Here is an 18,023-nt window from a genome sequence, read left to right as displayed (position 1 = left end):
TTCATTTTTTTAAAAATGGTATTAGTATTTCCATTGCCTCTTGGGAAGTTAGTGTAAGGACAGGTTCAGGATATTATATAGTTCAGTGATATTGAAATTTTGAATTCCAGCAGCCTCAAAAATATATTATCACTTCCTTAACTTTAACTAATCCTACTCGATAAAACGGGGTTCCCAGCAAAATCTGCTCGATAATTTCCCTGACTTTTCTGAGCCAAAACTCTGAAAGGAATACAATTCAAAATCTTGAACTTCCAAATTGGAATTTTTTTTAGAGTTCATTTTCCTTCACAGAGTTTTCCTCTGACTTTTGCCAAATATTTAACATTCTCCCAGACTTTCAAGATTGCAATTTCCGGGAACACTGTTATAGCATACAGTAGGGCTTGACAAATCCCAGGTGCTGGATAGTGCGGAAATCAGTACTGGCACTTCAACTTTTTAATATGATTGCTAAATTTGAGTCCAAGGATAACACAAAAATTTTCCATTTCATGAAAGTGTCTTTCTTCAACATAGAAAGAACTTTTAGTCCAGAAAATTTGAAAAAAAAAACATAACTCAGAAAAGCATTTTTCCTGAAGGAAAATCATGCTTGGCTCCAATGAAATTTCACTGGCATCCAAGTTTGTTTTTTTATTTATCAAGTGCATGCATACAGTGAGAAAAACTAGTACAGCTCTTATAACTATTAGTCATGATGAAAAATGTCTGAACTGACCCTTGATAGGATCCCTCTATCAAGTGGCTATCCCGCTAATGAAAATAATGACAAATTAACCTCAAGTTTTGCACAAACCTTAATGCAACAAAGTTTTTCTTCTTTTCCCTATAGTGATACACACTAAAAAGTGATTGAAAATGAATAAGGAAAGGTTACGCTACTTGAGGGTCAGTCAATGCCAGGGTTGGTAAAAAAAAATGTTTTTTTTTAAAAAAAAAAACAGGTTTTTTTAGTTTAAACCGTTTTTTTGTTTTAAATAGTATTAACATTAAAAACAATGAAATTTCTGAAAAATCATTCAAACTTCTAATAATTAACTAAATAAAATGGTTATTAATGTAATTAACACTATTCCCATACTAATTAATCTAGAAATATATCTTACATTTTAACAAAAACCAACTTTTGCAATTTAGTTATTTTTTGCTTAACTCAATGGATTACTGTGTGTTTGAAAATTCTTTTAATGTTATTATTAATCATATAATATATAAAGGTTTTTCTCCAGTTACTTTCAGTATAATTAATTAGGAAGTTACTTTTGCAAAAAGTAATAAAAATTAGGTGAATATAATGTATTTAATGAAGCATAAATAATGCAGATTAATTAGCAATGATTTACGATATACAGGGTGATTATAACTAAGGTTCTGAACATGAATATTGACATGAATATTCCTCAGAAAATTCAATTTTATTTGATAAAGGGGAAAAAAATACTTAAAAATGTAAAATTAATGACATCATCCAACGTGGATGAAATTTGCTCGCAGAATGGAAACGATAGCCAGTTATGGCAGAATGATACCTTAATTATAGCATTTCACGATTTCATAATTCATGGAAACATCACAAAAAACGAAGTAATTGAACAAATAACTACAACTTACTTAAGAAATGTTAAATATGTTGTCCACCGCGTGTTCTGGCTATGAGGTTGAAAGCACAAAAATTCTTGTTCAACAACAGAATTGGAGTATGCCATGGTCATAATGTGGATGTGCTAGCAATTCAGCTTTATTAAACCAAACGCCCCCCTCCCCCGTTAATATTCCTGAGGAACTTTTAACATATAGGGAATGTGCTGGAGATTGCAATTCACCAAAGTTTGCAATCTGACCACTGTTTATAACATTTTGAGGTACCCCCACAGCCAAAAGTTGCAAGGGTTAAGGTGCAACCTGTCAAAATGGGTCTTCAGCAGCTACTTTGCTGGTATTGCAATGTGCATCTTGATAGAAGTTCTATCCACACACTGATGTTGTGGAAGCACAGAAATGATGTGGTTGCACAAAATAGATTATACTGCTGGCCAAGTACAGCATCATCTACTTGGACATTTTGCACTTTATTCTTTTGCGAAAGAAACTTCCATTGCTTCAGGAGTATCCATGCAAATTTTCAAGTCATTCTGATCAGTACTTATTGTATAGCTTTGGAATCAAAACTTAAATTATAATCACCCTGTATATAGCTGATTATTTTTCATAAATCTGTTACTACTATACAGTAGAACCCTTGATTAACTGGGCTTAATAGTGTGTGTGTGAAAGTATAAAAAAAACAACTATTGAATATTAAGGCTGTGAGATATACAGTAGGAGATGTGCAACTTCTTATGGGAAAGAAAAAAATGTAAATGAATCTGAGGTAATGTAACTACTAGTACACTAGTCTTTGTCCTTTAAGGACAGCTGGTGTCTTTATTGGATTATAGGACCACCTGCCCCTAGCATAATGGTGTCACTACTGTAGCTGCTTCTTTGTGAAGGGAAAAAGAAACCCTGTGAGATAATACACGACTACATTTAGATGTGTGATGCAATCCTTATTCATGAATTTGCTAAAAATAGAGCATCAGAATGTAGCCAAAGGTTAGAAAATGTTGTAAGAATGAGAAATTTTGGCTTTTATATATAACTTTAAATGACTAAGATACTTCACATGAAAAAAATATATTCTGGCCACTTTTATGAGACTTTTTGAAAAAAACCACTTATAAAATCTTATGTCATTTAAAGATATACCATCAGAATGTACCCCAAGGATATAAAATGTGGTAAAAATGAAATATTTTGGCTAATAATGAACCAATATGATATTTTTCAAGAAAAAAAATAATATTTTGGCAACTTTTATTTGATTTTTTGAAAAAAACCACTTGGTTAAAACCATGGTTTAAACCAAACAACCCTGGTCAATGCAGCACATAGCCACAATCTTTGCAGCTAAATGTTTCACAAAAAGAAAAAAATGTACTATTGAACACTGTAGTTATTGAATTTACAATTAGAAAATGGAAAAAACATTTTTACGATATAAAAAAACATCTTAGATTTAATATCATACCTCTGTGATTTCCCACGTGACACTTATAGTCCAACATATACCGTAATGCCTCACTAGCATAGCTTTCATTGTCCAGCCAAAGAAATGACCAAAGGCAAATACGTCTATATGACTCCATATTCTTTCCAGAGTTACATCAGAACAGTTCACACCATATTCCTATCATAAACAAGAAATGAAATATATTCTTTAAAATCCGTATTTTGAAGTACTTCCCGTACTTTGCTGTTTGGATTCTGAAAACACAACCTATGGACCATCTACTTAACTCTTTAGGCAGTTTTAAAATTTCCCTGATCTACATTACAACTGCCACCATGAAAATCACTAAACCTTCTACAAATTGCCACCTGTTGTCAAGAACAATATTTTTTTCCCATCTTCTGCAATGATAAATGTTCCCCCCGAAACCAAGAATAAGGAAGATAAAATTTGTCTATTTTCTATTATCTATTCTGTAGGCATATTCATATACAACTCCAAAAAAGATAGGGGAGGAAGGAAAACACAGTCTCTCTCTTCTGTTATGTAACTTCGTTCAAAAGCTGACTCTGCCCACTCATGATTGACAGGACTGTCAGCGGGAAATGGAAAACATGTTATCAGACAAAGCTCTCTTTACATAGTCAGAGTTAGCTGGGCTTGAGATCAGGGTTGTAAAAAACCCGGGTTTTTTGGGCAAAATGGGGAAAATTTAATTTTCTTTTTCCACAACCACAAAATATCTAATTTAAACATGTGTACATCTTACATTATGCCTAAATATATATTTTTAGTGCATGTTAAACTATGTATTTGATTAATAAAATTGGGAATAATAAAATAAGAGAATAATTGTTCAGTTACAGCCCAGGCGGGATTTTTGGGCAAAATGGGAGGAAAATTTAATTTTCTTTTTCCACAACTTCAAAATATGTAACTTAAACATGTATGTACAACAGGGTGGGTTGAAAAAAAATGAAGTTTCATTTTCAAATTGCTATAGTGCGGAAAAGTTTCCTCTTTTAATAAGAAGAAAAACAACAAAAAATTTTAAGACCAGTTGATATCTTCCGGTCGCGCATACTACTTGAAGATTATGAAAATTGACAAAATTTAACATTTTTCTTAATTTTTTAATATTACTTAAAATTTTACGATCGACATGCAAAAGTTTGTTATGTTTATTTTATGGTTCAATAAAGTCAAATAAATTACAACATCATTGATATTTCAATGTTTATCGGTCGCGCAATGTGTTCCAAAAACTGGAATTAACCAAATTTTTGCAAGTTTCAATGTGCACAAGTTAGACTTTAAACGTGAACACTTGGAAAAGAAACAATAGAAGAAACTGTAAACCAGTAAATCCTAGCCACACAATTTTGGTAACTATAATGTAAATTACATACACTCTCCTACTTTGGATGGTTGATTGGATAGAGTGTAGGTGAAACTCGATGTGCAGCCACCTCTTCATGGTAAATTCTGGGTCATTTTGTTCTGACAAAGCATGCGAAGAGCTGCACAATGAAACTTGCAAAAATTTGGTCAATTCCAGTTTTTCGAACACATTAAGCGACCGATAAACATTGAAACATCAATGATGTTTTAATTTATTTTACTTTATTGAACCATAAAATAAGCATAAGAAACTTTTGCACATCCATCATCAAATTTTAAGTAATATTAAAAAAATTTAAGAAAAATGTTCAATTTTGTCAATTTTCATAAACTTCAAGTACGATGCATGACCGGAAAATGTCAATCGATTTAAAATTTTTTTATGTCATTTTTCTTTTTATTAAAAGAAGCTACTTTTCCGCACTATAGCGATTTGCAAATAAAATATTTTTTTTCGATCCACCCTAATGCACATCCTTTATGTGTAAGCCTACATCTTATATTATGTCTAAATATACATTTTTGGTGAATGTTAAACTATGTATTTGATCAATAAAATTGACCATGATTATAAGTAAGGGAATAATTGTTCATACACAAACACACCCACTTCTGTGTAATTATATCTGAACCTTGAGTTGTATGCAGAACTGCAGCAAGAAAATTGTTTGTGGTAAAATAAATGAATTTGGAGAAAATGAAAATTCTGAGAAATCAAAATGGTGCCTGAATTTTTTCTTCTCCAAATTTTTCAGACCCCGCAGAAAATGTAACCAAAAGTGTCCTGATAAGTCAAAAATAAAACCTTTCAGCTATGTAACCCGAACCACAGTTTTTTTTTATAATCGAACCCAAACTTTCAGAAGCTAAAAAATCTCATGCTTCTCTTTTTCTTAAATTCCTCACTGTTAAAGAATATCCCTACTTCATTAAATTAAATTCTGAAATATTTTTCAAGGAGCAGTGATAATTAAAAAATGATCTGGCTAAGAGAAGGAGATAAGTCATTCTGAGGATTCATTACTCTGGAGGTGTTTTCCACTTGTCCAAATTAACCACTTTTGGGAACTTAAAACTACAGAATAACTTGAATTATCATTAAACATAAATGTCAATAACATTATTATATATTAATATCACTTTATACAAGAAACTTGTCATGTATAGCAACAGACCTACAGAATGCCTTCATCTGGCTGACGATTTTAACAGGCAAATTTTCTGGGTCGGGTTTGTATTATCAGCATCTTGAAAAATCAAGCTCAGGCTTATTTTCTGCTTAGGTGTTATTTTCACATAAGAAAAACTATACTTTTTATTCTGTTTCAATTGAAGATGTTCGTTGCCAATGTTTAATTCAAGAATGCCACAGTTATTTTCTTTTTATTATGAGATAGTTATTTTTCTTGATATTTCAGTTATGAAAGTCTGATGTACCTGTATAAAACTTATAAAAAAGTATTGCAAAAACGTGTAAATATTTTTTGAATGAAAATTCAGTTTACATACATTGGTTTACTTCTTCACAGATGCTTCAATTTATTTATACAAGGCTTTGTGTGTGTGTGAAAAATTATTGTATATTATAAATAAATTTCTGTAGGTATGCTTATCACATATATCAGGTATATTTTTTGAACTAAGGTCATTGGTTACAATTTTCTGCTTGCGATTTCTTGTAAAATATTTTAATATGTGGATCTCATACCTAAATGCTTACATAAAAGGTAGAAGAATTATAAAAAAGGGTGTTTGTGATTCCAAGAAATTATTTATTATCACATTTTTGTTCCTAAAAAATCATTAAAAAATATTTCAAAATATACATATTCTAAACACTGCACTATGCAGCAATTTTTGGAACACATAAACTAAGCTCAAACTAAAATTTTAACCTGAAAGTAACACATTTTCTTCGAAAACAAACAATATTCCCTAAAAAAAACCATTTTCCCCAAAAAAACCCAGCCCGGGGGGGGGGGGGAGAGAAGGGGGGGGGAATGGGTATCTACCCGCAGAGCAAATTTGACAACCCTGCTTGAGATTGTTGAAATGAGAGGATTTTCAGAAAGTGAGATATTTCAAGATTGCCAAAATGAAAGGCATCACGTTAGATGAGCTATCTTGTCATTGCTGCTGCAAGGGTTAACCGTACCTGCACCTTTTAAATATTCCTTTGGAAAAATTTCTAATGAATTAGTACATACTGGAACATGTTGTATAGGCATGTGTGAATATGCATGGCCCTAAAGTATTTAAGTTGACAGTTTCATGCTTGTTTCGTGTTATACTGGCGCTGTCAACTAATTTCCATATTTTGAAGTGAAAATGGCTGATGCCTGAATTTGCATGTTATTTGAGTATCACACAGAAGGTCTGTCCACTCTCTGCAGAGAGACTTTAGCACATAACTTGGGAGAATATGAAAGTTGTGGAGAGATAGGTAAAGATAATAAAGTGAAACAACTATATAACAATATACTCAAAGTGCATCTGTACCAAAGAAATATTATTATATAGGTGATTATCATAACATTAAAGAGGGTAATCCATAGATAAATCCTGTCCCACCCCTAAGGGTATTCAGGTATCATTATGGAGAGTAACATCAGAGAGTATTTTATCAGAAATAAAGTCAACAATAAAACCAAAAGTTCAACAATGGAACTCAACAGTGAAAAATGGTTTGGCTTCTGAGTTTATGGATTCCAATGTTGTTTAGAACATCATGGGTGCCGTTTTCAAAAAAAAAATACATGGGGAGTGGAATACAGTAAAAATTAGAGTTTCATACTTCACAATTTTCTGTAAAGATGACTCAGATGCTAAGGCAGGGAAAACAGCATGCATTGCATGTAAAATATATGCCAGGATTGTAAAATATTATTTTTGCCCTTTTCATTGTATTTATCAACAAGGATTTATAATGATTATATAATTGCCTTTCTTTCAAATCAAGCAAAACTTCAGTCTACCGCCATGGGCGATTTACTACTGAATGAGTTGCGGCTGGAAGTGTGCAAGTATACCTAATAATCAGAGTATGGGAGGAAGGAGGATGCTTAGAATTCCATGAACAGCTAAAAGGACTTATAAATCAGTTAGTGAAGAAGTCAAGGCTGACTATTCTCTAGAAGCAACAGTCACTATAAACAGAAACTATCTTACTTTGGTCATGTAATGCATACAAAAGGCTCATTAGAAAAAATAATGCTTGGAAGAATGGAAAGAAAAAAAGGAAGAGGCAGACCGAGCACCAGATAGAGAAGGTCCCCAAAGCAGAATATGCCGAAACATGCGACGTACGTCACAGAACAACCAGTGCTGTTGCAGAACAATCTGGAAGAATTTTAAGAAAAGTGTAGAAAAATGCTATTATGTATATGAGAATTTTTGCCGCAAAACATTTTCAGTCAGCTGAAGTCTCGTTGTAGAACATCGCAAAACATTCTCTTTGGGGAAGAAGGTGTTGCAAAGCACTGGAATGAAGCTAGCGCAACTGAGGCATATTGTGAATGACAGACCAGCTTGGAGAACCATGATCTATATTCACCAGGAGTCTGAATCGACTTGATGGTTCCTAACAGGATTGAAAGTCATGGATTTTATCTACTGTTACAAAAACAAATATCGCTCTAAAAAATTATTTCTGTTTTTCTCTCTCGAAATAATGAAATCTGATTATTTCTAACATGCAGAAAAAAAAGCAATTAAAATATTTTTTGACTTTTTTTACCTGTCATTTTCATGGTTTTTCACGATTCTTTCAAAATAGTACACACATGGAAAAGTTTATTTTTTTTATTTTTCACATATATATATTTAGCTACTTAAAATCAAAACTTTTTATTTGACAGACATTGGGTTGGTAATTTATAATTTAACATCTTAATTTGAAGTGTTCTCAAAATTTTTTGCCTGTGAACTGCAAAAATGCTTCCCATAACAGAGAATTGCAACAGAGTGCACAGAAATGTTTAACTGAAAGATATCTCAAATATTCTAAATAGGCCAACCAAGGCCGTGGGGGGGGGGGGAGACTTGGAAGTGTGGTTGTGAGAAAATGACTAGAAAAGGGAGAAAATCTATTGTTCTATCACTTTGGGCACACCCCCCCCCCCTAAATGAAATTTCTGGTTGCAGGCCTGGGCCATGCAAATACACTTTTATTTTCTCAAAAATTATATACAAAATGTGATAAATGACCCAGAGACTCCTCTATAACCTTGAAAAACATTGACCCCCCATGACCAAACTATAAAACACACACCTCATCCCTCATAGTTTGAATTTTGGTCTGGTGAAATTATTAAAATCTGGCCAAAGTGGACACTGGACTTGTTCAGCTGTACATTGTGTCAGGATGATTTTTCTTTTATTTAAAAGTTTTTTATTGAAATTGAATAGCAATTTGATGTTGGTATAAATCTTGCGTTTTTACGCCTCTCACATTAGTGATCCAGAGTGGACTTGGAGAGGGGGGGGGGGTAGAGCCTGGAAAAAAAAACAACATGGGAAGATAATGGCCTTGTCCCATAAAATGCATAATGTATTGTCATATAACGACCTACTAAAACTCCCCTTATCATATATCTCCCTGCATCTGTACCTGGCTGTGACTTTAACGATCGGTACTACTTTGCTTTCACATTTAACTGAAAAAATAACATGATGGAGAATAAAGTAAAGTGTTTAAATTGAATAGATAACTTATTAAATTTAGCTTAAACCTTCACAACCCTTTAATCAAGAAAATTTTACTTTAAATCATAATTCTCATTCTGTTGCTTGAGGTTTTGGAAGATAAACAGAGTAAAAAAATTAGCCTGAATTATCATTTTTTCATTATAAATTAAGATGATTGATGAAAAATTTTATTATATTTTCATGCATATCTCCATGTATCATCGCTGGATTTTGATATAGTTAAAAAAAATCTTAATTATCTATGATAATGACATAACAGTGTGGACATCCCACAGAGAAAAATCTCGCACTAAAGACATAACACTAAAGACATTGTTTTGCAAAAGTCAAATCCAAAAAAACGTTGATCAAGCATTAAAAGTGATCCTTTCAATTAGCTCAAAAGTGTTATCAGATTTAATCTGGAATAAACTTATATTTCCAAAACGACCAAAACAGAGTGCATTTTAAAATGGGAAAAATTTCGGGACACAAGCAAAAAAGTTTTTCATAAGAAAAAAAATTTTTTTTCTTCAAAATTTTATTGTTAGTTTTGCTTATCTATGGCACATACATAAAATGTGATTTGATGTTTTTCGAAAAAAATTCCAGAAATATGAACCGTCTCTTTTGTTTAATACTTTTTTGAAGCTGGGACATGCCATATGACAGAGAATTAAATGAAGAACTAGAATGAAATTGAAATTACTACCAGAGTACTCTGAAATTTTGTAAAAAAAAATTATAAAGTCTCAGAGAAACGGTTTGTACATTTTCTTTTGGGAATGACCCATATATATATGTTTCACATATTCACATGAGCATTACAAAGAAAAGCAACATAAGTTTATTCCAAACCTTCTCATGGTCAATTCTGAAGCTTTCAAGCTCTGGATAGAGCCAGTACATGATGTTCTTGACTGTACCATAATTTTGGAACAGCAGGAAAAGCAATCCTAGCAAGTAAAGCACACTCAAACCTACAAGAGGTGAAGAGAAAATAAAAAATAATCTGATGCTGAAAAAAATTCAGATCTGATTATTATATGAGGCATACCATCAGAATTATGAGATTTCATTCAACTAATTTAAATTCATTCACAAATCTGCAAACAAAAAATAAACTTTTGGAATTAATCTGACAAATTATCTCTGTCAAACCTAGATTCACTTATTTTTACGCTTTATAAACAGTGTTTTAATTATTAATATTAATAATCGTAAACACCTTGAAAATCGAAATGAACAAAATATGCTAAAACTTACCAAACACCAATCTCCAAACAGCTGGATGTGGTCTAGTGAAAGGACCTGGAAAAATTTTGAATATTAAAATCATATGAATTCGATTATGAAATTTTGTGAACAACAAAAATAAATAAAATAAACTACTGAAAGACCTGTTTACATGCGTTAAGTGATCAAGTAGTTAACTAAATTTTAAGTAGTCAAGTTCTCAAAATAGTGTCCACCCATTAAATGATTTTAAGGTTTCACTGTATATGTATCAGTTTCGTGGGCATTGTAAATAAATTGAGCGTAAGATTTTATTTGTGACATTGAAAACATTATTTTGACCCCCCCCCCCCCCAAATATGTTTCCCTTTCATACAACCCCTATTCAGCGGTCACCTCTGTAGACGGCCACTTTTTTTTAGGGAATGCAGAGTGGCCATCTTAGAGGAGTGTGTTTCACTGTATACATAAATACTTCAGTTGCTGTATTTTTGATATAGTTTATGTTCATTACAGTTTATATATTAAACATCCATATTTTTAAGGGCATCATTTTTTATGCCACCTCGTTGGGCATTTTTTCTGTTTGCTGCCTTTGTATTTGTATATCTTCCACAAGTGTACCTACCTGATTTCCTTGCATCTCTAATTATTATTTTTTTCAACTGTTGGGAATACGCCGACTGAAAACTTATTTTGGACTTTGACTCAGCAGTTTCTACTCATGCTAACCACAAAGGTGGGGCTGACAGAAGCCTGAGACGATTTCAATCATTTTTCATTTTTTTCACACTGGGGTGAGAGACCATTAAAGATCCCAGACCAGTCCTCCCCCCTGCTGCCAGATGTGAGGGCGATGCTACTACTATTTCTAACACAGATTGTTTCTATAGTTTTCATGTCTATAACATTTCACAAACATTTGTGGCACAGATATTTTTCTACAAACTTAAGGATTGTCTTCTGAGGAATTCAAGCTACAAGGAGGTGATTACGAAGTGTAAACAGGTTCATGTTCAAGATCCAAATAAACACTCCTGTGAGAGAGCAAAATGATCCCTCCAAAGCCCCGTTCACATGTGCAAATATTGCGGTAGGATTGGGAGTACTAACACCTGCTTGACGAATTTTTCCTTCGTAAGAAAATAAATTGGGAGCAGTCATTGGTGCAAATTCTTGAAACCGGTTTTAAACACGTTTTTTCTACTTCCCATTTGAACAGGGCTCAAGTGACACCTCTGTGCCTATTGCCACATGTACATAAGCTTAGTTAACCAGAAAAAAATAGAACTTGGCACATTTACTAGACTAAATCATGTGACAACTAAGTGTTTAAAAGGCCCTTGAAATCTGCATACATTTTAAAGTACTTGACAACTTAAAATTTAGTTAACTACTAAATCACTTGCTGGGTGTAGGTGGGCCTTTAGTGGGGAAAGAAAACAGTAGGATAGACAGTCAAAAGGGTGGGAGGAGGTGAGGAAAAACTAGATAAACTTATATAGGAACAAATCTTGCACTCAATCAACAAAGGAGCTTATTCGCTCAGAATTGAGGGAAGAAATTCACAGAACATTTTTCTTTCAAGCACTTATAAACACTTCAAAATGATTATTTTTTTAGGACTGCAATAATTATTCAAGGACTTTTAAAAACTTAAAAATGAACTTTTTTTTTTCAAGGACTGTATGAACCTTGCTAGAAAGTAGGGCTCCCATTCCGGAAAAAAAAAGTAATTTAAAAGAATCACAGTACTAATTCAGTACCCTATAAGATCGACTTGTACCAAAGCAAAATAACAGAAAGAACTTGGTTTCAAAAGCAATTTTTAACCAAAACAGGGTACTAGCAACAGCAGACAATTCTTTCTTGTCTCTCCTCACAATATATATTACGTTCTTTTTCTGGAGTCTTCCACGGTCCAGTCGGTCAACTCTTAGACAATGCACAGATAATTATAAAGAGATGCAAGTTTCTTCAACCCTTCAAGCGCCACAGCAGAAATCACAAAACCTCTTTCAAAATGTCATATCTTTTTTGATAAAGTAAAGGGTTAAGAATGACACAAAATGTGTAAATAACAAGGTCCAATGCAAACAAGTCAAGGTGAACCAGATGGTTTTACTGCGTTGCCCATCCTTTTAAAGAGATTTGTTTACATTGTACTGTTCAATGCTAGTGTAATCGTTTTTGACAAATGTGAAACACATTCATTTCTAGCTCTTTGCTCAGCATTGTAAGTATTGCCAATTGCCTCTGCATGCCCTAAAAATATCGAAGACAACTGAATGCTATCAGGTAGCATCAGAATCACAAAACCTAGATTAGGCCTATGTATCCAACTGCTTTATTATGCAAACTGTTGTTTCACCTATATACAAAATGTGCACCAATGGTTTTGAATGGTGAAAGTTACTATCTGTTGTCAAGGCCATGGAGTAGTAAATACAAAATTATTTTTTCCACCCAAGAAGTTTCTAATGACTCACTTCTGAAATATAGGTGGCAGCACTGAAAAATCATACACAATACTAGATACACACTCAGACTGTTAGGTACACACACTTATACTTCCGGCACAACTCACTAGGTAGTAAATTGCCCATGGCAATAGGCGCAAGTTTTGCTCGGCGTGAAAGAAAGTTTCTAATGACCGATTACTCTACTGGTTGAACCCTTGAACTAAGAAAAATTAATAAACCAAATCGTCCACATACAGGCACACTCCAAATAACCTGAATACTAAAATTTCTGCTTTAGCAGAATCATTAATTTGCAATCCACTATATTTGTATTATTTGGCAATATATCAATGATTCCCTCTTGAATTAAAATCAATTATACAAATTTTGTTGACAGGATTTGGTAGAAAAGTAAAACTAAAACTAGAAAGTAGGACATTTTACCAAAAAGTAGAAAAAATAGAACAATTTTGGCTTAGAATGCTTTCTCCAGGATGTGGGACAATCCTACAAAACCTGTTTTCACGGTAGGGTTATGAAGGATGAGTATAAATAGCATCTTTAGATTGTGAAATTATTTGTTTCACAAAAGCAGAAACCAATGTGTTGACCACAGAGAATGAAAGGAAAAGAAAACAGAAAGTTATGGTGTTTTAGAAATGACCATTTCCAAGTGTAAGATGATAAATTGTTTCATGTTTCATAATCACTGAAGCATTCATCCAAGTGGAAGATGATAGAAAACGAAGTGAACTCTTTGAATTATTACATTTAATACACATACACACATGATAAAGAAACATGAAAGAAATAGATGTTAACGCGTTAGCTACCTGATTGTGCAGACGTGTCAACTTTTGGAATCCAGAAATTCTCCCAAAGGGGGGTAACCCTCCCCCTGGCACTCATAGACTCGATCAAAAAAATTTTTCGAAATTATTTTTTTAAATCACAATTAAGAAAAAGTTCCCCCCCCCCACCCCAAGACAGGTTCTGCATTGCCCCCCCCCCCTCGAGCAGAATATAATTCCATGTCAATCTTTTCAGGCAGAATAGAGAAATCACATCTCTACATATGCTTTTCATAAACCATAAGTTTCTTTTCGTGAATGCTATCAGTGACTAATAATCTTGGGTATATGAACTCTTAAAAGCTTTATATTTAGCTTTATACAGCGTAAAGTTTTATATTTTCTTTCTGAAGACCTATTTAAATCGGAGGAAACAATTAAAAAACTTCAAAATACAAAGCTGCTGCCTGCTACTTGTGTTTACCACACGGCTGTTAATGGAATACAATAATGATTATACAGGAATTTCGGCAACCAAGGGCTTACCCCTGATAAATGATTGATGATAAGCACTATGTAAACGAAGTCACGTATTTGCCAGCTGCTTAAATGCGGTCACCAAGACTTTTTTACGGCTGCTCAATGGGAATGACCGCGGCTGTTTCCCCCAACGATGACGACAGTCATTGACTTCACGACGACTAGGTGAAAGCTCGCATAAAATCTAATTTTCTGCCAAAATCCGGAGAAATTTAACAAACCCGGGGAGCGGGAGGAATAATGAAAAATCTGGAGTCTCCCGCCTAAATCCGGAGAGTTGGCAGGTCTGATTGTGAATGCTCGAGAGAGCGAGAGACACAGAACAGACGGCAATCTTAAAGCACTTGAACATTATAAACAAAGCACAGAACAAGGTGTATTAGATGCTGCCATCTATGTTAACGAAATAAATCACAGCAATTGATTACCATTAGGAAATGCCAAAACGCTGACTATCAAGAAAAAGAACGACACGCAACATATGCCAGCCCATATATTTTCTTCCAGGCTCTCATCATTCCTATAAGGAAGAAAATTATTTTGTTACGGAACTCATAAATATTGAAATATATATCAACACACATTTGATATTATATTATCCTCATTATCAATAACATCGAAAGCATGGCTATGGAAGCATCTTCTGAAAGAGCGTGGTAACCTAGGTCGATAAGATACTCACCTAAAATACCAAAGAACGTTTAGAGGCATCACACAAATTTGATACCTGGTCCAACCTTGTCAGAAACTTTCCTGACACAGGTCACTCTCCGCTATCCATATATAGTCTAGTGGTCTAGAGCAGTCACCCAGAAAGTGAAAGGACGTGGGTTCGATTCGCTGCAGGGGCAGCTGAATTTTCTCTTTCCTAAATATATCTTGCACATCAGCCAGCTGTTAAAAACCTTTGTATTTATAGCGCAGAGTCATGTCATGTCATCCCCAAAGAAAACTGTTCTGGTGGGACAACAATCTCCGATGATGCAAATACCCTCAAACAGATCATAGAGATGCACCTACAGGAACGTCATATTTCACTTGAGGGGCAGGGTGCCCAGGACCCAAACAAGAATTGGGGGGGGGGGGGTATCACCAAAAGAAATTTAGTGATTTAGTAAATTTACATCACTTAAGATTTTGGGCCTGTAAATGGTGGAAGTCCATACTATGGGCAAATGCATGTATCAATCGAGCTCAGCTCATCTTATTGCTGTCAAAAGTTTCTCCAACCTTTTGTCCCATCACCATCCTTCAAACAAAATTCTTATCCAACGTCCCACTGACCATCGTGAGACAGATTAGTTTCATTCTACTGTTGGGTATCTTGCCTTAACATGTAAGGTAGGGCTTCAGCTTGGTACTGTGTTATGTAAAACTAAGCCCTGCGGTCGAAGACTATAGCTCTGTAGCTTCAGCTAAAATCACACGATGAGCATTTAACGAGTTGGCACCACCCCTCAAACCTGACATGGCTGGCTCTCGATTCAGGATTTATTTCCGTCTCGCCCTGCCAGATCTATATGGGGTGGGATGGTGGCATCCAGTTTATGAAGTGTACCTGAATACCCTCGGGTGTATCAATGAAGATTATTCTTCCCCCTCCCCACTCATAGATGCTATACTAAACTCAAAGCTTCTACTGCCCCCCCCCCCATAGGTACTATACTAAACCCAAAGCTTCTACTCCCCCCCCCCCACCCCAACAGATTTTTCTATCTGTGTGATATCAAAGCCCATCGCTATGATCTCTCGACGTCCACAGCAGCATGGAATGGAGGCAGGCATTTTCAGCTGTGAATGAAGCCAAGGCATACATCTTCACATTTTTAGCAATGAATGAAGGCATAAATCTTCAGCTGCAAATATATGAAAGACAAATTACTTCAGCTGTGAATAGAATGAAGACAGACATCTTCAGCTGCAAATTTAAAGACTCACAACTCCAGCTGCGAATGTAGCCGAGGCAGACGTTTCAAACTGTGAATGGAACAAAGGCCGGTGTATCTAAGAAGTGGTTTATTGTGTACGTACATTGGATCATCCCGCATATTATGGGATAAACAAATTTACACCCCATATTATTCAGCTCTTGGGAGGGGCGATCGCCCTCCTCTGCATCCACGCTTGATAAAATACCTGAACCCCCCCCCCCCCACTGAAATATTATCCACTTTGAGGAAATTGATCTAATCAAACGAATGAATGAGACCAAAAAATTAGAAAAATACATGAAATTTGAACACTGAAAATCCTAAGAAGTCCGATATTGAATAGCAAGTATGTGGAGCTGATTAATCAACAATACATTGTCTTCCCCCCCCCCCTTACACTATACAGGAAAAACGAGCATCCATCAATGTAATTTATTGATCAAATCTCGTAATTATTCATTTTTTCAATTGAATTGTTCTTGTACATAATGATCAATAAAATAAATTATATTAATTAGCGAACATCACGAGGATAAATCAATAAAAATATATTTGAAAAATAAAGTAAATAACAAGATCGTGTTGGATCCATCACCTGGTAAACACTGAATAGAGCACAGCGGCGACGGAGAAGGTCAACAAAGTGATCGTGTGAGGCTTGTAGAAAAACTCCAGCGAAATGTCGTCCACGGGTTTCTCGTTTATGTAATTGAAATTATCATTTTTAACCAACGTTACTGCAGACGACTGTTTTGCATCCTTCGCCATCTTAATCTACGCCATGCTTTCATAAACAGCAAAAAATAAAAAAAAAATTTGTGCTAATTTTTTGCCGTTGCCATACGGAGCCCATTAAATTTGGCCATATTGGTTGAATTTTCTGCTCAGTTTAGTTCCTTATGTGAGTAGGATGACCATACGTCCCGTATTTACCGGGACAGTCCCGGTTTTTTCTGTTTTTTTGGCCATCCCGACTTTTTAGCGAAAGAAGTGTCCCGGTTTTCCCGGTTTTTTACACGAAGCTTACCTGAATTTTTATTCATTATTGAAGTCAAAGAATGAAATTATTTTCCCACTCATAAATTATATTATGATAATTACAATTATAAATAAGAATATTAATCTCTCACATTTGTCTTGGTGAACGTTTCATTTCGGGGAATTCATTTAAATCCACTGCAATTTGCAGTAATGCTTTATTTCCCGCCATTTTGATTTTTACGTAATTTCTCAAATATTTGGCAACTTTGTTTACTTTTGGCGTCACTTTTTGGCAATAATTAGCGATGTCCCGTATTTGGAATCCCAATTACCGTATTTCTTGCGAGGAAATATGGTCAGCTTACTTATAAGTGAAGCATAAAAACTGAACTGGATAGAGAGTTCGGAAATATGAGGAGCCGTTCAAAGCAAAGTACCCCGCATGTCGTCTGCTTTTCATTGTCGTCTGATTTCCGTGCAAAAATTATTTTGCAAAGAAAATTCCACTAGTTCAATAGTAAGTTGGTGCTGCTACCTCTTGTCTAATATAGAAACTGACATCGAGGAGACTATTCATGCTTTGTTGACGAAGCTGGAGCGGAATTTCTCGTTCACTTTAGTTTCCTACGAGCGAGGTCCTCAAACTAAACTGGACGATAAGCAGGCCCGTCATTTGAGGACCCTTTGCAGAGTAAAGTGAGCCTATTGTTCTCAGGGAAAAACAGTCCCAGAATCCTTTGCGTTAGTCCAGTCAAGGTTACCACAATAAATAGCTTATCGCATGGGCTCTTGTCGCCAAGAAAGATAGAGATGATTTGTTGCCAACTCTTAAAACAAAAACTTGCTCAAGAAAACTAGATGACCATATTTTCTGTATTTTACGGTATAAAAATTTATTTCATTTCAATCAAAATACGGGATTACACTATAAAAGTTTGAT

The 18,023-nt window shown here is 34.5% G+C and overlaps 1 protein-coding gene across 1 annotated transcript in view; it reads right to left on the bottom strand.

The window, feature by feature from the left end:
* Nucleotides 1-16,962, bottom strand: part of LOC149068392 (phosphatidylserine synthase-like) — a 34,322-nt gene extending 17,360 nt beyond the window's left edge. Inside the window, exons 1-5 of the mRNA XM_089251966.1 lie at nucleotides 16,698-16,962; nucleotides 14,600-14,691; nucleotides 10,409-10,453; nucleotides 10,001-10,122; nucleotides 3,074-3,232 (exon numbers count right to left, since the gene is read on the bottom strand). Of these exons, the coding sequence (XP_089108092.1) occupies nucleotides 3,074-3,232; nucleotides 10,001-10,122; nucleotides 10,409-10,453; nucleotides 14,600-14,691; nucleotides 16,698-16,870 (591 nt within the window). The 5' untranslated portion in view covers nucleotides 16,871-16,962. The remainder of the gene's footprint in view (nucleotides 1-3,073; nucleotides 3,233-10,000; nucleotides 10,123-10,408; nucleotides 10,454-14,599; nucleotides 14,692-16,697) is intronic.
* Between the last annotated feature and the right edge of the window lie 1,061 nt (nucleotides 16,963-18,023).

The sequence above is a fragment of the Pholcus phalangioides genome, unplaced genomic scaffold (assembly GCF_987345545.1).
Source record: "Pholcus phalangioides strain wild (caught in Gottingen) unplaced genomic scaffold, Ppha-v1.0 ptg000027l_1, whole genome shotgun sequence".
Taxonomy (NCBI): Eukaryota; Metazoa; Arthropoda; class Arachnida; order Araneae; family Pholcidae; genus Pholcus; species Pholcus phalangioides.
The sequence above is the reverse complement of the archived record's forward strand: the minus strand, read 5'-3'. Positions and strand labels throughout refer to the sequence as shown.